The sequence below is a fragment of the Rhinolophus ferrumequinum genome, chromosome 5, assembly GCF_004115265.2.
Source record: "Rhinolophus ferrumequinum isolate MPI-CBG mRhiFer1 chromosome 5, mRhiFer1_v1.p, whole genome shotgun sequence".
Lineage (NCBI taxonomy): Eukaryota > Metazoa > Chordata > Mammalia > Chiroptera > Rhinolophidae > Rhinolophus > Rhinolophus ferrumequinum.
Window position 1 is genome coordinate 41312150 of NC_046288.1, and position 22717 is coordinate 41334866.

Genomic DNA, 22717 nt, shown 5'->3' on the forward strand with positions numbered 1-22717 from the left:
CCCACTATGTAAAATTGCTCTTGCTGAGGTCATAACAGGATCCAATAACCTCGTCATTTCTTACTGAACACAACTGCAATATTTGATATGTTGCTCACTCTGTGATTTTGGGGGGACACTCCTTAGCTCTCTTGATTTTCCTAATATCAAGTCTCCTTCTGTCTCAGATCATTTCTCCTTTTCTTATGTTTTCCATGTTTCATCCCTAGCCTACTTCTCACACACTTCATGCTCTTCCAGGAAAAGTTCATTCCTTTATTTTAAATTCCATGGTGTCACAATGCCTTCCAACCTATATTTCTAAGCCACATTTCCACGTGGTTTCCCACAGGCACTCAAACCCAACATGTTCAAAAGGTTCTCCCTTCCTCGCCTTCCTAAACCACCTCTTCCTTCCCTGAGCTGTTCGTCCTCTCCCTTGCAATTCCCAGTGCACTGCCCGAGTGCAGGCCCTCATCAGCTATTACTTAGTAGGCTATCTGCTTTCAGACTGTCAACAGAGTAATCTAATTAAAAGGCTCTTTCAACAGCTTTCCATTAGGTACCCCCGTACTCATTTTTAAAAATAACTTAGCAATGCCCCAAAACTGTACATTTAAAAATGGCAATTTTTATGTTATACAGACATACTTCGGAGATATTGTGGGTTGGGTTCCAGACTACCGCAATAAAGTGAGTATCATAAAAACGCCAGTCGCACGAATTTTTTAGTTTCCCAATGCATATAAAAGTTACGTTTACACTATACTGTAGTCTATAAAATGTGCAGTAGCATTATGTCTAACGAAACAATGTACACATCTTAATTAAAAAATACTTTATTGCTAAAAAATGCTAACCATCATCTGAGCCTTCAGCAAGTCATAATCATCTTTTCTGGTGGACGGTCTTACCTTTAATTTGTGAAAAATTCATTATCAGCGAAGTGTAATAAAATGGCATATACCTACATATATTTTACCGCAACTAACAACAACAAAATTTAGTGTGGTTCAGAATCACCCAAGAGGCATAAAACACTGATTGTGGGGCCCGAGTTTCTGATCCAGCAGGTTTGTGGCAGGTCCAAGAATTTGTATTTCTAACCAATTCCTGAGTAAAGGCCGATTCCTGGTCCAGGGCGCCAGCACTTCCTTCCCACCATGAGAACCACTGGCCTGCCTACAAGGAAAAGCCGTAGCGCAGTGTAAAGGCCTTGCAGCTTCTAACCGACCTTCTCCCTCTCCTTAACACTTCATGCTCCTGCAACATGCATAGTTAGTGCTCATCCTCGACGTTCTCATAGCAACTTGTGGTAACTCTCATTCACTTCCTACATAGTATTGAAACGGTCTATTATTCTGATGTCTGTCACCAGAGCTAAGCTAGGTTAAGACTGTGTGTTAAGAATTTGTGCCCTAATAAGGACCAGCACAGTGCTGGCATGTACTAGGCATTCAATAAATGTCAAATGAACAGAAGAGCCCTTTCCCTAAATGGTACCCAGAAAAACATGTCCTTATTACAAAAAATTAAGACCGAGGTTTGCTTTCTCTATAAAACCTTTCCTGACCCTTGCAAGGTAAAAATAACCACTCTTTCGTGCTTCCCACTGTACCTTATGATTACATCTAAGTACTTGTAATACTTTATTGCTTTTATTTATTCACATGTCTATTTCCCTAGGTCAGACTGCAAGTTCTCTCAAAACAGGGATGGCTATATTTTATTTATGTTTGCATTTCTAACACTTACCCCAGAATCTGGCATGTGGTAGGCACTTGATAAATGTTTACCGAATGACGGCATGAATGAATGACCAGAACTGCTTGTGCTATCTTTTCCAACCAATTCAATATTTTAAGTCAGCTAAAATTTAAAGTTCGAAGAGACTTTAAAAATCAGGCAGTCAGAATTGTTTATAAATAAACCGAGGCCTTCAGAGTTTATGAAATCTGCCCAAACTACAGATGTTTAATGGCACCACTGGAATTATAATCCCAGGATGTAACTAACCCCAATCACCAATTAGATTTTCTTTAAATGGAAAGCAGTATTTCAGCTATATAGGGTACCTAGGAACATGATATGGAAGAAAAGAAACCTAAGAATGAAGTAAAAAGATAAGGATGCAAATCCTCTCTCTGCTATTTCTCTGTGTGGCCTTGGGCGTAATTTCACTCTGATTCTTCATTTCCTCATCCATAAAATGGAGTAACACCAACTAACCCATACTGAGGATCGCATCCTTCACCAAAACCTATTTCATAAAGTTCTTGCAATCATGTAAAGGATCATGTATATGAGGGTCTGGTATATGTTTGGCATATAACTTAGACTGCCAAGATATTGTTTAAATTGAAATATGAATCTGAAAAATTTCATTATATACCTTGACTTCCTGAAACAGGATTCACAACTAAAAAAAGCTTCTACACTTCAAAAAAAATTAATTCTTGAAATCAATCTATAAAAAAAGGAAAATATATCAGCAGCTTTTCATGTTAAACTAATCATTTAGAGCTACTTCTTCCTGGGCAGATCTATGACATTCAAGTTTTCTTTATGCTGCCTAGATAAAATCCCACTGTACATAACAAGTATTGCCTTTTGTTGTTTTTAGGCTATTCCAAAGATCTCTTTTTTGATAACTACGAGTATATCAGGTAGCAGCAAATGTAGAGGAAGTCTCTGTTCAGAGTACCGATGCCTGAATTCCTGGACCTTCTTTATTTTCCCTCCTCCCTCATATATTCTTTGTAAAGAGTAATCATGAACTATTTCCTTCAGAAAATATAAAGTCTGAAAATTGTGGCAAATAAAGGCGAAACTGCATACATCCTCAAAAATAAGAGTTTTAGATTCTAAGTCTAATGTAGCCTGTTATACAAATGTGAGATTTAGTGCCTTTCTTTTGATTTGATAAAATATAAAAACAAGTATTTAAACATGTAATATGTGTCAAGCTCCAAGCTTGACACTACAGATACAAAACTAAGATACTTACCTGTCTTTGTAGGGCTCAAAACATGTCAAACAAATTTCAATGCAACATAGTAAAAAATAAAACAAGTGTAAATAAAGTGCTCTAAAAACACAGATGACAGAACTAATTCTGCCCAGAACAATGAGAAAGACGTCAAAATAAGAGTACTCAGCAGGCTCGTTTTGGGCTTATTCGTAAAACTATCTGAATCACGTACAGTAAGAATTCAGATATAACCTCATTTACCAATTATTACTTTAAGACAGTCAGATACTAATCAACTTACAATTAAGTTTGGGCACATAACCAACCTCAAACATAACAAAGATCCTTCCAACAGAGTTGATAAGTGAGTAATTTAATTACCAGCAGTATGCTTCCTTGGTGTAGTCCGAACGGAATATTCAAAGTCAGGTACTGCTCTGCTACTCAAGTGAAGGTGGTAATTTCTTGCTTCATCCAGTAAATCTCTACATTTTAGATTTTGCTTGACAATCTGTTCTTTTGCCACAACGCCCATAAGAAAATCAACCGGCAACAGCGGCAAACGAACCTAAGATTATGAACAGTTGCAGATGTAAACTTGAAGTTGTAACTGGATAGTTCATTCTCTTTCACTGCAGTATATTCTCTTTTTAAAACTGATTTACTTCATAAAGCCTTAAAGCTCAATGTGCCAAGTTCTAAAGCAATTTCCAGTAATGGTCTGCACTAATGAAATCAATATATCGTCCCCTTTTAAATTTAAGTAGGCTGGATAACATAATTCAATGGTCTTCATTCAAGTTTCTTACTCACTTCCAAAAATGGTATTGTCATAATCACAAGGCTCCTTGCTGATAAAGAAACAGCACAATCAAAACAAAACTGTTGTGCTTTGTTCGTCTGTACTTTAAAACTAAGACTGAACATATGGACATGCAATTTATTTCTTACATAAATATGTAAACATTCAGATGTGAAACAAATAGGTGTTGTTTTCTTCAAATCAGTTACCTTGGAAGGTTATATTCTAACTCAAGGATGCATCGCCTCTTTCAGCAGAGGCACTCACCATTCCTCTCTTAAAGATGCACTGATTTTCTAGTGGATTAAATGGGATGATCAAACCAGGTCAGATGATTTTGAGTTAAAAGCATGCGTATGTATACACACACACACACACACACACACACACACACACGATATAGCTGCAAGGTAATGAAACTTTTTATTTTTGTTGACAAACTTATTTTCAAAGTAATTCCAAGGCCTATTTATTACCTCCCTATCCAAGTAACACCTGTTGACAGTAAAAACAAATAAAAAATTAAAAAGGGACACATTTCTGAGAATTTAAAAAGTAAAACTGTGGGGAGGGAAGAAAACGGAAAGTGATGTCTTGTAGTTCTTTCCAAAATAAATCTACATCCATTAAGAATAAATGTACTTTCATTAGCAAAGTAATTCAATAAAATTTAAAAACTTCACTAAAAAGCAATAGCCATAAATCAATTTTGAGGTGTTTCCTCAGAACCATTTTCTACTAGCACTAAATAAATCATTCATTACTACTTTCTCAAAGGAATACCTTAAATATTCAGGTCAAAAAGCAGAGAATATATCTAATTCAAATGTAACAAATTCGCATTTATCCTTAAATAGTACAGTGAGTAAACAGGAAAATAGAGTCAAAGCCATTTTCATATTGTATTACATCAATTGATAATTTACACTTTTCATAAGTGAAACGTGTTGATTGGCTTCCACATCGTTCACTTCTATACACAAACTTATTTCAGCCCCTACCTGTGCAAGGGTTTCATCCAACCATTTGGAATGATGCTGAGGATTGGCAAGTAGCCACTTGATGGCTGCATTATAGACCTGCTTTTCATTATCAATCTTGAGGTCACTGGAGGACAAAAGCTTATGGAGGTGCTGGGGTGACACACTTACAAAGTCTTCACACTCCACTACCTCGGTAAAATGCTCACAGGCATACTGATCCGCCATGTCCATTAAGTCGATTCGATTGTGACTTTCTGCAAAGGCTCTTACTGCCAGGCAATTGGAGGGATGAAAATGTAATTTCATGTATTCACAACAAGCTCGAGCCACCAGTTCAACCTGTAGAATACAGGCTGCATATAAGAGAGGCTGGACGTTGTCAACAGTCAAAGTGAGCCGTGAAGAATAGACAAACTTTACCAGGTCTTCTATTGCATCACCATCAAAATCTCTGATCTCAATCACGGTTTGCTTGGCTTCAGCCATTTCAGAGAGAAACATGGCTCTGAAGTAGGGAATAACACAAGCCAGTACCAGTTTGTGACAAGAGATTAACTTTGAGCCAACCTGTTCGAAACAAAGAGAGACTCAGTTTAATATCAAAATTAGTTTTAGATCAGCATGGGACATGTGTTATAGCAGGGACAAAATCTCCAGACAAATGTAGTGTATTTGTTTTAACAGTACTATAAAATAGGGTTCTATGATTCCCAGGTAAACATTATTTTAACAGACTTCTCATCCAAGCTGTACAAATCAGTGGCCCACAAGTTATTTTCGTGTTGTTCATAATAAGGTTCTGTCCCCTCTCTAATTCTATTTTAATTTCTTGATCCAAATAAACAAAAATATGGATATTTAACACACACACACACACACACACACACAATCACACACCTATGTACTTTTTAGAATAAATACCCATTATAACTTTAAAGAGAGCTTTGAGCCACATGTATGAAACAGGAACATCAAAGATTTGGGCTTTTTAATTCATTAATTATCCTTTGATACTATACAGTCTCATTATATTCTTAAAAGTTATTCCTACATTTTTCTTCTCTGTACATAAAAAACAGTTCATCAGAAATTTAGAAATGAAAGAAATCAAAGTCTAAAAGACTAAATGTTTTAAATTGGATAAAAAATACACAAAATACGGACATTACTATACAATTTAAATTACATAAATACTGCAGTATTTGTCCTGGATACTAGTGAAATTTCTAATTTACATTCTTTTTTATCCGATTAGTGAACACTGGAGTAATTCAAGATGCTCCAGGACATATGCCAAGCTGAAACTTTAGTGAAATATGTAGAATATCAACATTAATAAAATGATCCCTTATTTTTTTAAAAAAAAGCTTGAAATACAAACTGGTAATTAAAACCTTGAGTAATCTTCCATGGATTAGCCAATGGGTATCAAAATACAATGAAACAAAGGCTTTCCTATTGGTAAAGCACTTCACTTTCCACACGGGGAGAGGAGAACAAGGAAAAGCCAAACAACCTAACTTTTAATTGAGGTCCAACCAGAAAAACTATGTGATTCATTATGTAGAACTCTGTTTGAAAATAATAAATGATTGGCTGAATGATGAGTTAAAAGGAACTAAAAGGGATATAAAAAGAACATTAACTAAATGAAGAACATAAAAAAAAATTCCATTAACTATGAGGTTTGACTCACAAAATGAACCTATCTTACATTAAAGGGCACTTAACTTTTCAAGTATTCTCCCTCCTCCCCTCGAGTGCAGCATTCAATGTGTAAAATCAAGACAGCACAGAAAAATAGCACGGAAAAACTTTACTCACAATTCAATAAACACTGTCAACCTTTTGGTATATTTCCTTCCAACGTTTTATGCATTTCTATGCATACCTCAGATTGTCCTGAACTTTGTTTCCAAAGTTTCCTTTTCCTAAGTTTCTGAAAACTTTCGTAACCTTCATGTTTATTGGCTATATGCTGTTCTATACAGTGGATGTAACAATTTCTTTAACCATTCTGATATCAGTCATTTAGATAACATTTTCATATTTTAAATTGAAACAGTACTTTAAAGTTTTTTTCAGCATTTCAGAATATGTCCTTGAGATAAAAATCTGAAAAGCAGAATTAATCAATTTAAACCTATAAGCTTTTTATAGCTCTTGATAATACTACCAAACTGTCCATGAAAAACAATGTGCCAATTTACATATCCACAGGCAGCTTGAGAATACCCCTTCATCAAAATTTCAAAAGCCAACATGTTTTAAATATTCAATATGTTGATAAGCAAACAACTTTTAACTGATTTAAATTTTACTTCTTAGCTATGTTTAATATTTTAAAAAATTTGGCTATCCTGTGAACTATTCTTTTGCAAACCAGTTGTTCTTACATAGGTTCACTTCATTTCTAAGTATTAAGTGTACAATCCCATTTACAGAGATGGTTAAAAAATCACTCACAAACATACTAAACTTTTAAAAAATGATTAAAACAAAAAGCAAAGTACATTAGGTTGACATGTTTATAATTATGCCACTTAACAGAAACTCAAGCTAAGTGGTTCAGAACTGCATTGAAATAAAAGTGCTGAAGACACATAGTGAAATAGAAATGAAGACTGGAGGGGAAGAAAACCCTATATAATCAAGGTTTCTTTTATGTACGTTTACAAACTGTATTCTAAGTTTTCAGTTTGACCGGTGTAATTTTGCCCCTTTAAGTCAAATAACTACTCTTTTCAATAATTCACGAATTTTAATCAGTTTGAGTAACCAAAAAAGTGTTACATTGCCCAGGTCAAGAAGGCGTTAAATGTAGAAGACTCAAGATAATATTTTGGTTTATAGTGAATTACCACATCACACTATCTAGCCACATTCACTGTTCTACAATCTTAACTAATCTTACTACATTCATTTAAAAAACCTGTACAATGGAAATAATTTAGATAGCATTTTGGGGGTCAAATAAACGAGGATCTAGGAATATAAATAAGCACTCCCTCTTCTTAGCAACATGAAAAAATAAAAAGATTGACTTACTAGTTGAATGGATAAAAGTAAAAGTGATAATCATTTTATTTACACTACTTTACACTTCTTAACATAGAATGCTTAAGTGTTAAATATAGGATCACTTCCTCCTTTATCATTTCTCTTTTATTATGTCTGTTTTCTGATCAGGAGTTAGCTGTTTCATTTATAAGGGTAATAATGTTATCATTTCTACCTCTTAGAAGCATACTATTACAATGTAGTCCACATATTTTGTTTTCTTGCCATCTTTCAGAGCACTTATTCTTACCTTGTTGGTTGGAAGATTTGACAGCAAATAATTTTAACACTTAGGGCCTTGAAAATGTGTATTAGAATCCCATAAACATTTGTTTGAAAAATCACAGAAACATTCACTTTCAAAAAGAAGGGAAGCCAAATAATATGAATAAAACATATTCACTGGTTGCATCAGAAGGTGATATAAGGGGTTGTCTCCCCTCATAATCTCTATTAACTTCCTGAAGCAAAATTATGACCCTCTTAAGGACAATGACATTTCCTCAAACTACGTAAAGCACGAATAAAAGCATCTTTGTAAATGCCACTCTTACTGATCTATACCATAAAATCTAAATATTATGAGTGCTATGCAGTACCTCTTCAGGACAATTTCCTCCTGCTCTTTCCCCAGCTAAATGTTGCCCTTAAGAAGTTTCCTCTATATATAATGTTAGAGCCGCCACTGGATATATGAAAATATTTTCATTAATAAACATATTATATAAACCAGTTTTACCTCTCCTTGGAGTGACCTTAAAATAATATATATAATCTTCTATGTGAAACTTTTCCAATCACCTCTCAGACATAATTACTGGATCCTCTCTTACACTTCCATAAAAATAACACAAAAAATGGCAATCACTAAATTGTATTATAGTTAGCTGTGTATGTGTCTATCTCTGGCTAAACTTCAAATTCCCTCAAGGCAAGTACAGGATATTATTCAAATTCATTTATGTTCTCCATGTACTAGAGTAAGACCGTAGGAAATATTTTGCTAAATGAATTTATTTGTTTATAATATAGGTGCTCACTTTGGAATTTTAAAACAGGCTAATGACGTTATGCATGAGCAATAAAACAAATTTTGGTAATTGTTTTCCTAAAATGTTCATCCTATAAGCAATAATAATCAAAGGAAACATACTAATAAAAGGAGATGAATTTATATCAAGGGAAAATTTTCAAGGTAATATGAATATAAAAAGTGAAGTTTATGTTGAATAGGGCATTATAAATTATCCATCATCCAATGTGATTTAGTTGTTCTGTGATAGTTAAATTCTGCAAGTGAAAAAATGTTAAACTCAAATTAAGAAACCAATCAACGGCAGACCTACTAAAATATTAAGTTGTAATTCATTCTAATGAATAGAAACGGAACATACCATACCAGAATTATCTATTACACTTGGAACAACACTAATAGTACATATAATGAGCTTAATAGCTGATATGTATTGATTATTATGTACCAAGCACTGTCATAAGGACTTTACAAGTATCAGTTGTCTCATTCTTCAAAATCCTAATCATCATCGTAATTTTACAGTTGAGGAAATAAAAATGATAGTCCCTTTACATTAGTGAAGTTTCTTATTCCTAAATGACTTCTGTCACTGCCTGATACTATTTTTAGTTTTCCACTACAGATTCTCCTGAAGTTTTCATTTCAACCTGTTGCTGAAATTACCCAATAAACAAAGAAAAGTTATGAGTTTAGTTATCACTTGTCCTAAAATGGCTGTATCCTTATTTTTCAGTTAAGAAAATTTATATGCAGTACCTTGCAAAAATTATCCTAAAATCTAATTATAAAACTTATATAATCAGTAATCTGTTTTCCATGAATACAGTGATGTGCTAATTGCTAAATGATTAAATTCAAATAATTTATTTTACATTTTTTTTATTTTTGCCAAAACCAGTGTAGGTCACTGAATTTCACAATAGGGTTGAAAATTAGAACAATGGCATGAGATCAAACATAATATACCATATGGATCAAAGTATTCCTTCATTAAAATATATGCATGACTAAATTTCACACAGAGCTAGTATAATTTCATAATGGTTTTGTTCTCAGTATCTTAGAACTTAGAAATATGTAAGAGCACTAAAAGTTTAAGTAAATAGCATATAGGCCATTTATTTACAGTGTAACACTATACTCCTGGACATTCTGGGCCTGGCACTCAAAGCTTATGCTTTCAGTTTATGGACTTTGGCTGAGTGTCCCCTGATCTGATTCTCCAAGTATGCCTTCAATCATTACAACCACGAGCTCTAAGAAACTGTCTGATCGGGAATAGGAAGCAGAATCTAGAAAGAGATCCCAAAGTGGCAAATCTCATGTGGAAAGTGCTGCATGGGTACATATGAATCACTAGAAAAACACTGAGAAGTAAGAATAACAAGAAAGTACTTTAAACGAATAATGAAAAACAATTAGAATACAGGCTCTCTCACACTACTTGATCACTTTTTCAATTTTTTTTTTAAAGCTGCCTTTTGTAGCAGAACAACATAGACCATAAAGTTTACTAAAGACCTTTCCACTCAAGTTTAAATAGACTCTACTTCACTATCAGGTATAGATAAACAACCTCACTTAACAGAGAAGAGGAACATAAATAAGTAAAACACTATTGCAGTTGAAGAAACAGCCAAGAATTCCTGACTTCTAACTTAAATCAAGTGTAAGTGAATATATCAGTATTTTTAAATTCACAAGTTAAAAGCCTATCTAATCAACTGCGACTTATTAATCTGACTAATAATTACTGTTTTAGGGTTGTAGAACTTTCTGAAGTTAAATTAAGAAGTAACGAATATCAACATTTAATTAGTATGAGAATTTTATCTTACGTTAATCTCCGTTTATTTACCCTCCCTTATGTCCCTTCCCCTCCAATAAGAAAGATTAATATGAAAATCATTCTGATTATAAATAAGTACAGCACCAAAAATTTGCCTTGTGTGGTTATAGAAACCCTCATTTTTCATAATACACTGTAGAGGTTGAGAAAAGTAAGAAAAAAAGACGGTCTTACCTTTAGTGTTATATCACAGAGTTCTCCATTTTCATAAAACCGAAGAAGAGACTCATGAAAATCTTTCCAAGCTTCATGTGCTTCGAAGATAAAGGAGTCTTCTCCATCACCATCACTAACTGAAGATCTGTTCTTTATTTGCTGGTGCTGTTGCCTTTTCCCTTTTGCGCACTGATTCCTAGCTTGTTTTGCATTCATAGATTCTGAAGCCATTTGCAACACTCTTCTTTTAATAGAGCTGTCTTCTCAAACATCCCATTTATTCTGTTGTAAAGGGTGGGGAGAAGGTAGATGCAGCCCACTAAACTTCAGACATTTTCAAAACCCACTCAACTGACATTGTCCAGTTTGCTGAGACTGAAAAATCAACAAAACACACATAGAAAGAGACAAAAAAAGAAAAACAAATCAGTAATTATAGTTAAAACTATAAAACTATCAATAATTACATAGTACTGACTATATATATAAAAGGGCCATATAAATCAATTGAAAAAAGAACAAGTAACTTGGTAGTTTTTACGCTAAATGTCACATAAGTTACCTACCTCAACAAAATACAGGTGATCCTTGAAGAAGCAGGGGTTAGAGGCACCACCTCCCATGTGCAGTTGAAAATCTATGTATAACTCTAAAGTTGGCCCTTCACACCTGTGGATTCAGTCTACCACAGATCAAAAACTGTATTTTTGAATTGCAGCTGGGAATCCACAGTTGGGAATGAGAAACTACTGTTTTTGATCTATGGTTGCTTGAATACACAGATGTGAAATCCGTGGATACAAAAGGCCAACTATATTTATTGAAAAAATCCACATATAAGTGGATCAACCCAGAACAAACCCATGTTGTTCAAGGGTCAGCTGTATTTTATATTAGTGAAGGAACTCCTTTAAAATCTAATTTGAAAATTCTGGGGAGATGGCAAAATAGGAAGCACCAGGAATTTGTCTCCCTACCATGACAGCAACTGCACTGGCAGAATCTGTCTGGTGTAATTATTTTGGAACTCTGAAGCCTGCTGAAGGCTTGCAACTTTTCCAGAAGATTTGGATGGTAAATTACAGTTAATTTTGGTCAATTTTAGCTCTTAGAAAAGTAGCAGCTGCCCATTCCACACCCCCAGCCATGTGACAAGCAACTGTGCATATGTTCCTAGAGCAGCTTGCAGTTTGCAGGAGCCATGGTGGGCCAAAAAGATCCTATTCTTCAAATGTCAAGGATCTCTGCTCTGACTGCTGACTCCTGTTTCTGATCACAAAGGTGTAAACAAAGATGTGGGCAGCCATTTTTTTGCACCTACTCCCACTGTTGCAAGCCCCTCCCTCTCAGCTGAAGTTACTTTCTAGGGGATTTAAAAGGCTGGTGTCATTCACTCCCTTCATTTTATGCTTTTTCCTCTTTAGGGAGCAAGACATTGAAGACTAAGACATTTATAAAACAACTGCATATATAAGGAATACTAGAAAGTGACAGTGCATGCCCAGGGAAAGACTTAGAAAAGACCTGAGAACACCTTAAGCTGACATCTCAGGCTTACCTTCAGCATAGAGATAGCCTACAATTTTTTTAAAAAGCAAAAATAACAAAAAACAGCAAATCTTAAGGAAGAGGAAGAATCTGATTTCTAAACTGTCCCTTAAAAAGAACAAATGACATTTATACTAGACAAAAACTTTAAAGAGATCTATCTTAAAGATGTTCAAAGAACTAAAGAAAGTGTGGAGAAAATCATTTGTGTCAACAAAGTAAATCAATAAAGAGATAACCTAAAAAGGAATCAAAATGAAATTCTGGAACTGAAAAGTACAATAACTGAAATAAAAAAATTCATTAGAGGGATTCAATGGCAAATTTGAGCAGGCAAAGAATTGGCAAAATTGAAGACAGGACAATGACAATTATCAAGTGAGGAACAGAAAGAAAAGACTGAATAAACATGAACAGAGCCTAAGAGACCTGTAGGATATCATCAAACAGACCAACATATGCATCATGGGAGTCCTAGAAGAATAGGAAAGAAAGGGGGAGAGAGAATATTTGAAAAAATAATGGCTGAGAACTTCCCTAATTTGATGAAAGGTATGAATATAAAATCCAAGGTCCAAGAATGATAAACTCAAAGAGACCCACACCTAGGCACATTATAATCAAACTTTCAAAAGCCAATGATAGACAATGTTGAAATCAAGAAAAGTAAATCTTCACATACAAGGGATCCTGAATAATAATGTCAGCAGATTTCCCATCAGAAACTTTGGAGGCCAGAAGACACTGGGCAGAAATGTTCAAAATATTAAAAGACAAAATTTGTCATCTAAGAATCTCATAGCCAGCAAAACTCCTTCAAAAGTGAGGAAGAAATTAAGAATTCGAGATAAACAAAAGTTGAGGGAGTTCATGACCACTAGACGTGATCTGCAAGTAACACTCAAGTGAGTCCTATAAGGTGAAATGAAAGAACACTAGACAGCAACTCAAAGCCATATGGAGAAATAAACATCTCGGTAAAAGTAAATACACAGGTAATTACAAAAGGTAGTATTATTGTAACAACGGTTTATAACCGTATTTTTTTCCTCTATGTGATTTAAAAAGCTAATACATTTAAAGAAAAAAGTTAATGTAAAAGCTATTACTAACTGTAACTTTAGTTTGTAACACCAAGTCTTGTTTCCTACATAAGTTAAGAGGATAATTTAAAATAATAAGTGGAAAAAAATTAATTTAAAAGTAATTTTAAAATAATAATGTAAAAGAATTTTTAATTTATGTTTTGGAAGACACAATGTATAAAAATGTAACTGTGACATCAACAACTGAAAAGGGGTGGAGATGGAGCTGTAAAGGGTCAGTTTTTGTTTATTATTGAAGATAAGCTGGTATAAAATTTAAATTAGAGTATTATAATTTTAGGATGTTAAATGTAATCATCATGACAACCACAAAGAAAATACCTATAAAATATACACAAAAGGAAATAAAATAATTTAAATATTTCACTACAAGAAAAAAATCTAAACACAAAAAAAGACAGTAATGCAGGGAATGAGGGCCCAAAAAGGTGTATTACAAGGTGTATAAATAACAAATAGCTCAATGACAGAAGCTCTTCATTATTAGTAATTACTTTAAACATAAATGGATTAAATTCTCCAATCAAAAGACAGATTGGCAGAATGAATAAAAACACATGATCCAACCATATGCAGTCTGTTTACAAGGGACTCACACTCCCACATACACAAACAAGTTGAAATGAAAATAGAAAAAATAATTCCATGCTAATAGTAACCAAAAGAAAGTAGAAATGGCTAAACTAGTATCAGACAAAATAAGACTTTAATAAAACACTCAATACAATAATATATAACAATTACAAACATTTATACATGTAATGAAAGGTTGTGAAAATATATGAAGCAAAAACTAACAAAATTGAAGAGAAAAATTGAGTTCTATTAAAGTTGGAGATTTCGATATCCCACTCATAATAATAGAAAAACCAGACAGAACATAAGTATGGGAACAGTGGACTTAAGCAACACAGTAAACCAACTAATTGTAACAGACATGTACAGAACTTTAACCAACAACAAAATACACATTCTTTTTAAGTGCAAATGGAACATTTTCCAGTATAGACCATATGTTAGGCCACAAATTTAAGTCTCAATAGTTTTTAAAAGATAGATATACTACTCTAACTACAAGAAGATGACAACAGATATTAATTACAAAAAGGAAAATAGAAAAATTCACAAAATTGTGGACATTAACACAATTTTAAACAACCAATGGATCAAAGACAAAAATCACAAGTAAAGTTAGGAAATACTTAGAGATAAATGAAAACTAAAACAAAACATACCAAAACTTATTAGATGCAGTGAAAGCAGTGCTAAAGGGGAAATTTATAGCTAGAAACACATTAAGAACATCTCAACTCAACAACCTAACTTCACAACTTAAGTAACCAGAAAGAGGACAAACTAGACCCAAAGCAGAAAAAGATAAAAAAGGGTAGAGCAGAGATAAATGAAATAGATAACAGAAAAATAGAGAAAAATCAATGAAACCACAGTTGGTTCTTTGAAAAGATCACTGAAATTGACAAACCATCAGCTAAATAGACTAAGAAAAAAAGAGAGAAGGCTCAAATGACTAAAATCAGAAATGAAAATGGGGGTGTTACTACTGATTCTACAGAAGTAAAAAGCATTACGATAATACTAAGAACAACCGTACGCCAACAACTTAAACTAGATGAAAAGGACAAGGTCATAGAAACAAAAAACCTTTCAATGCTAAATCACTTAGAAATAGAAAGTCTAAATAGACCTGTATAGTATAGAAATTGAATCAGTATTCAAAAATTTCCCAACAAGTAAAATCCCTGGAACTGATGGCTTCACTAGTGAATTCCACTGAACAGTTAGAGCACTAATAACCCTCCCTTCACATCCGCTTCTCATCCTCATTGAAAAGGAGGGAACAGTTCCTCATTCTGTGAGGCCAGTATTACCCTGATAACAAAGACAAAGACAATACAAGAAAACTACAGACCTAGCTCCCTTATGAACTCTGATACAAAACTCCTCAACAAAATACTAGCAGACAAAATCAGCAACATATTAAAAGTATTATACACCATGACCAGGTGGGATTTATTCCTGGAATGCAAGGATGGGTCAACACGAAAATTAACCAGTGTGATACAACACATCAACAAAGTGAAGGGCAAAAAACCCCACAAAAACCTCATGATCATCTCAATGATGCAGAAAAAGCATTTAACAAAATTCAACATCTTTTCATGATAAAACACTCAATAAATTAGGAACACAAAGAAACTACCTCAAAATAATAGAAGCCATATAAGAAAAACTCACAACAAATATCATACTTAATGGTGCTACAACATCTGGCAGTGAAAATCAGCGAGGATTCTGTCTGCCTGTCCTGGTGAGACATAAGGCAGCTAAAAACCCAGACGCCCTCTTAAAGGGTTTGCACACACTCGTCTGCAAACACTCACCTGGTCTCCAGTGGACGGGCAGCAACTCGAGAGGCACCAAAGACATATGGGGAACGACTGAGTTGTATGGCTTTAGGGTAACGGCTAGAGGGACAGCAGCTATTATCCTTGCAGGGAGCCTGCCTTATGTATACGAGGGCACCTTCTTTTCTATGTTGAACCCTCTCCACAAAGGGTAGATCTGAGACCTCACTGTTCTAGTAAAATCTGCACGTGCACACCACCTTAGTGATGCCCTGGGTCCCTGCCCCACGCAGCTAGTACTGCATTGACAGAGGCATTCTCAGCTACTGAGCAGCCGGCTTCAGCAGCCCCACAAGCTTCAGCAGCCTTTTACAGCAATGGACAGCCCACACTGGCCTGGGGAACTTTTGGTGGTGGGCAGTGAACCACAACCTGTGCCACAGCCTCTTCTGGGCGGCTCTCAGGGATCTGTGAGCCCCAGGCGAGTGGTGACTGACTGCTGTGGCTGTGTTCTCAGGACATTTTGTGAAGTGGTCACAGACCACTGATGCAAGAGCTAAATACGCATTAACCTTGTAAAAAACTACCAGCCACGCCTCGTTGACTCCCTGGGACCCTGCCCCACCCAGCTAGTACTGCATCACCACGGTCACTCTCAAAACCGGGTGAACTAGACTGGCCTGCGCACCTAAGGAGGCTATTTCAATGGCTGAACCTTATGGGCAGCTGGCAGAAGGGACACTCTTGGAACACACTCACAGGCAGACTGTGCCATTGGAACACAAGGACATATACTACATAAGGCCACCCAGAAAAGACTAAGAGATGTAGGAGGTCTACCTAATACATAAAAGCAAATACAGACAGCAGCCAGGATGAGAAAACAAAGATATGGCCCAAATAAAAGGACAAGAGAAACCTCCAGAAATAGAATTAAATGAAATAGAGGCAGCCAACCTATCAGAGATAGAGTTTAAAACACTAGTTATGAGAATGCTTACAGAACTTAATGAGAATTTCAATAAAGAGATAGTAAGCATAAAGAAGGACATAGTAACCATAAAAAAAAAACACACAGTCAAATAAAGAATAAAATAACTGAAATGAAGAATACACTAGAAGGAATCAACAGCAGACTAAATGAAGCAGAGGATCGAATCAACAATTTAGAAGACAAGGTAGCAGAAAACACCCAATCAGAACAAAAAGGAAAAAAGAATTAAAACAAAAGAAAAAAAATGAAGATAATTAAAGGGACTTTTGGGACAACATCAAGTGTAATAATATTCACATCATAGGAGTACCAGAAGGAGAAGAGAGAGCAAGGGATTGAGAATCTATTTGAAAACTTCCCAACCTGGTGAAGGAAATTGACATACAAGCCCAGGAAGCACAGAGGGTCCCAAACAAGATGAACCCAAACAGGCCCACACCAAGACACATCATAAGTAAAATGGCAAAGGTTAAAACAAACAGAGAATCCCAAAAGCAGCAAGATAAAGACAACTAGTTACTTATGAGGGAGCTCCTATAAGACGATCACCTGATTTCTCAACAGAAACTTTGCAGGCCAGAAGGAAGGGCAAGAAATACTCAAAGTATGGAAACAAGGGCTTACAACCAAGCCTACTCTACCCAACAAGGCTAGCATTTAAAATTGAAGGAGAGATAAAGAGCCTCTGAGACAAGAAAAAGCTATAGCATTACCACCAAACCAGTATTACAAGTAATATTAAAAAGGACTTCTTAAACAAAAGAAAGGAGAAAACAAACAAATGAAGAACAAAAATATGAATAATAAAATGGCAATAACTATGTACCTATCAATAATCACTTTAAATGTAAATGGATTAAATACTCCAATCAAAAGACACAGGGGAGGGGCAGCCGAATAGCTCAGTTGGTTAGAGTGCGAGCTCTTAACAACAGAGTTGCCAGTTCGATTCCCACATGGCCTAGTGAGCTGCATCCTCCACAACTAGATTGAAGAAAACGAGCTGCCACTGAGCTGCCCGAGGGTTGGCCGTATGGCTCAGTTGGTTAGAGAGCAAGCTCTTAACAACAAGGTTGCCAGTTCAATTCCCACATGGGATGGTTGGCTGAGCCCCCTGCAATTAAGATTGAAAATGTCAACGGGACTTGGATCTGAGCTGGGCCCTCCACAACTAAACTGAAGGACAATGACTGATGAGTCCTGGAAAAACACTATTCCCCAATAAAAAAAAAAAAAGAGGACCCAAGTAAATAAAATCAGAAATGAAAGAAAAGTGACAATGGATACTGCAGAAATAAAAAAAATTTCTAAAAAATACTACAAGCAACTATATGCCAACAAATTGGACAATCTGGAAGAAACGGATGAATTCCTAGACGCATACAATCTTCCAAGGGTGAATCAAAAAAAAACAACAGAAAATCTGACCAGATCAATTACTACCAATGAAATCAAATCAGTAATCAACAGGTTCCCAACAAACAAAAGTCCTGGGCCAGGGGGCTTCACAGGTGAATTTTACCAAACAAAGAATTAACACTTATCCTTTCAAACTAGTTCAAAAAATTCAAGAGGAAGGCAAGCTCTCCAGTTCATTTTACAAGGCCACCATTACACTGATTCCAAAACCAGACGAAGACATTACAAAAAAAGAAAACTACAGGCCAATATCCCTAAAGATGATGATGCAAAACTCAGCCATAGAATAAGACATAAAAGCAGACAACATCATCAATGCCAACATGATCATCACCACCACCATCATCCAAAATATTTCATCATCATCATCATAGAAAACACTATTATTTGCCAGCCACTGTTTTAAGTGCTTTATGTATATTAAATCATTTAGTTCTCACTATAACCCCATAAGGCAGCTCTTATTTTGCCCTTTTTTACCAATAAAAAAAACTGAGGCACAATGAGATGGAGTGGAACCCAAGCAAGTGGTGGAGGCAGGATTCAAACCTAGTAGCAGGGCTCCAAGGGTCTGTGCTGTTAACCACTGCAATACTCTTCGGAGCACTCTCAAGTGAAATAGAATCACAGAACAACAACAACAATAAAATGTATAAAATAATCAAGGTCCCTATCTTCACCCGCTACAACCAGCTCTTCTTTCTAATTCCCCTACTTCTGCAAGTGGCAACACCATTTTTTTCACTGGTCTTATTTCAAAACCTGAGCCATATCTGACCCTTCTCTAACTTGCATAACCTAAGTTTCAATTCCCCTGATTTTCACTTGGGAAAACCTCTCTCCCATTCACCCCTTTTCTCCTATTTTCATTGACCTCTCTTTCACTGTATTTTAATTCAGACACACATATCTTGCCTGGATTATCATAGCCTCCTTAACAAATAACTATGCCCTTCCTTAAACATCTATCAAGGACAATGGTGCCAGATTTACATAAGTGTCACTTCCAAACTCCTTACTGTATATATTTCAAAAAGCTTACCCTGGCATTCAAGACCCTCCTTGCTCTGACTCCAGCCTACCTCCAATCTTTTCCTCCATTAATTTTTGACATAAAGTAGGGCAAAGGAGGGAAAAGACTACTTACTAAACCACTACATGTCACATATTTGCCAGGAATCTTACATATACTCTCTCATTTAAGCGTTACAACTACATTCATTATAGGTGGCCTAAACATCCCTGACGTGGGAGCTAGGGTTTCAGTTCAGCTCTGATAAAGCCCATTATTTTCCTACTGTATCACAGACTTCACTATTCCATTTTCCTCAAAATATGTAGAAGTATTCACGTTATTCCTTAGTTTGGAAAAAGAAAGTAGATTGACTAAACATAGTATCTTTGTACTTTTGCTTTTGCTGTAGGTCTTGTTTTCTGGAATTCATAGTCGTGTTTACATATAAAAAATACATTAGTTTTTCATCAATGCAGACAACAGTGTGTTGGTTACCAGAGGGAAAGGGGAGTGGGGGAGGTAGAAGAGGGTAAAGGGGATCAAATATAATAGTGACGGAAGGTGACTTGACTCTGGGTGGTGAACACAGAATGCAATATATAGATGATGTGTTACAGAATTGTACACTTGGACCCATATATTAACAACAAATACATTAGTTTGTGATGTGAAGGCCCAGCTTACATAATGCTGCTTTCATGAAGCCTTCTTTAAATTCTTCCAATGAGATATGATCTCCCTTCTGTGAATCCCAGTAATACTTTGTACTTCTCGGACTCATTCATTTACCTTTACTTGTGTTTTAGACTTATTGCTTAATGCAGTGTGAATTCTTTGAGAAGACAATGTCTTAACATCTATGTATCTTGCCCACATGAGCCTGGGTCCTGAGTGATTAAATCGACGTCATTTTTGTGGGTTGGGTGTTTCCCCCAAACATAAAAAAAACTGGGTCAACTCTTCATTACTGGTTAGTCTAATGAGTCTTCTTTCATTTAGAACTTTCATCGTACCATATTTTGTGCCCTAAGTGTCTGAGTATTATGATGGCAGGCACCATGAGTATCTTAGTTTTTTAACTTTACTAGGTTTAAATACATACAAATCAAAACTATGACACACTTTCTTCCTTTATATCAAAACACTCTAATATCGATCTAGTAAAAGGCTTTATCAATTATTTGTCACAAAACTATTTCCTTTGTCAGAGGACTGCTCTATGAAAAGGGCACTAATGAATATTCATTTTTATAAAATTAGTTTTACATTTGACATCAGATTTGAGCAAGATACGATAGCTTAGAAACTTTCTGTACCAAATTCTCTTAAAATAGTCTATTTAAAGAATGCAATGTCCTCAAGTTTTTTAAAAAAATCTATTATATATAATAGAATAGGAAGACAGGAGCAGGAAAAGAATATTCACTGTAAGACATTTCACTCTAAGGAATTTAGTAGACTTTGGGACTTATAAAGACTGTATGTGAATGTGAAGTGAAAGTATAACTCAGCCTGAATTCTAACTCCCCACATATTTTCAATGTATCTAAAAATATGACTCTCAGGCAAAAAAAAAAAAAAAAAAAAAAGATACTATCCTACTATCCCTTCCCCAAATATATTAAGAGATTAAAAATACCCCCAAAAAAGAGACATGGTCCATGGAAGTCTGTTTCTACCACACCCTGGCACATCATGACACTGAAGCAGGCAGGAAGTTGAGACCATTTCTTTGCTCCTCTTAGTGTCAGTAAAGTATCAATCAAAATAGGAAGTTTGAAGAAAAAAATAATTCAAACAGAAGCAGACGGGTTTTACTGACTCACTGCAGAGAATATATAACAAAACCAATAAATTTAAATAAAAAAAAACAAAACAAAAAAACGAATGTATTTGTTGTTAATAAGATTATATGGGTCCAAGTGTACAGTTCTGTAATACATCATCTATATATTGCATTCTGTGTTCACCACCCAGAGTCAAGTCACCTTCCGTCACTATTATATTTGATCCCCCTTACCCTCTTCTACCTCCCCCACGCCCCTTTCCCTCTGGTAACCAACATACTGTTGTCTGCATCGATGAAAAACTAATGTATTTTTTATATGTAAACACGACCATGAATTCCAGAAAATAAGACCTACAGCAAAAGCAAAACACAAAGATACTATGTTAAGTCAGTCTACTTTTTTTCAAACTTCTTTGCACTAATAATCTATATCACATTTTAGCATCTACTATCAATATGTAATACTATTGTACAGAACACTGTCTTCACTCATATTACACTGCATAATTTTCATAACTAAGGTCTTTGCAAGCAAAGAGTGACTTTTATTCTACACATTAATTCAGAAGAGTACTAAGTACAAAGAGAACTCCAAATGGCACTGACTGACTGAAAGAACCTGTGAAAAACCTCAATGCTATATAGTTCCTGCTGTAAAACCTACTTCAGGCAGCAGGAGTGCTATTAGACTCATTCTTCTTTAAAATAACTTTAGTTTGTACTTTTTTTCCTTCAACATTTTATTGGGGAAGGGGAAACAGGACTTTACTGGGGAACAGTGTGTATTTCCAGGACTTTATTGGGGAACAGTGTGTTTTTTCCCAGGACCCATCAGCTCCAACTCAAGTTGTTGTCCTTTCAATCTTAGTTGTGGAGGGCATAGCTCAGCTCCAAGTCCAGTTGCCATTTTCAATCTAGTTGCGGGGGGTGGGTGTGGTGGGGGGAGGGGTGCAGCTCACTGGCCCATATGGGAATTGAACCTGCAACCTTGTTGTTAAGAGCACACACTCTAACCAACTGACATATCCGGCCACCCCTAGTTTGTGCTCTTTACAATTCAGTTAGATGAAGATATTAGATAACACAAAATATTATCTGCTTAATTTTAGAGCTATATCTAAAAGCAGATGGAGGATGAATGTATTTACTAAAATTAACTTGTGCATATTTGTGAAATAAGATGGTAAGTCTCACCTCATGTTATACAGAATAAAACCCGACTGCATTCTCCACACACTCCACGCTACTTCTTACCTCTCTCCCTCTGCTCAGGCTATGCTCTCATTTGGAAATACGCTTGATCACCACCCCTTCTCATCTGCTGACTCTTACTCATCTTTTAAGACTCAGCTCAGGTTCATTTGCTCAAAAAGGCCATCCCTGAAAATCCTCCTTATTCCTAGCCTGGATTGAGGGTCCCACCTCTGTGCCCCCGTAACAATCTGATCATATCTTTCCATTGCACTAACCATGAAGTGGATTATACCATCCTCAACATTTAGTCAAACTTGCAACATGTGTAATAACTGCCTATTCACTCTTGGTCTTTCTCCTAACACTGTAAGCCCCAAATACAGGTACCATCTCTTCACTCCTACTGCTCCCATGTTGAGCACCACATACAATAAATAGAGATACTAATAT

At 35.5% G+C, this 22717-nt stretch overlaps 1 protein-coding gene across 7 annotated transcripts in view; it reads right to left on the reverse strand.

Annotated features, from left to right (window-relative positions):
* Positions 1–22717, reverse strand: part of KLHL8 (kelch like family member 8) — a 65771-nt gene that overhangs the window by 32550 nt on the left and 10504 nt on the right. For 4 of the 7 annotated variants that reach the window (XM_033105979.1, XM_033105980.1, XM_033105984.1 and 1 more), the window contains exons 1-4: positions 10855–11207; positions 4754–5302; positions 3332–3518; positions 1087–1161 (exon numbers count right to left, since the gene is read on the reverse strand). In XM_033105979.1, the coding sequence (XP_032961870.1) occupies positions 1087–1161; positions 3332–3518; positions 4754–5302; positions 10855–11067 (1024 nt within the window). In that variant the 5' untranslated portion in view covers positions 11068–11207. Of the gene's footprint in view, positions 1–1086; positions 1162–3331; positions 3519–4753; positions 5303–10854; positions 11212–22717 lie in introns of those variants that run through there. The other 3 variants (XM_033105985.1, XM_033105986.1, XM_033105981.1) reach the window with 2 other exon arrangements.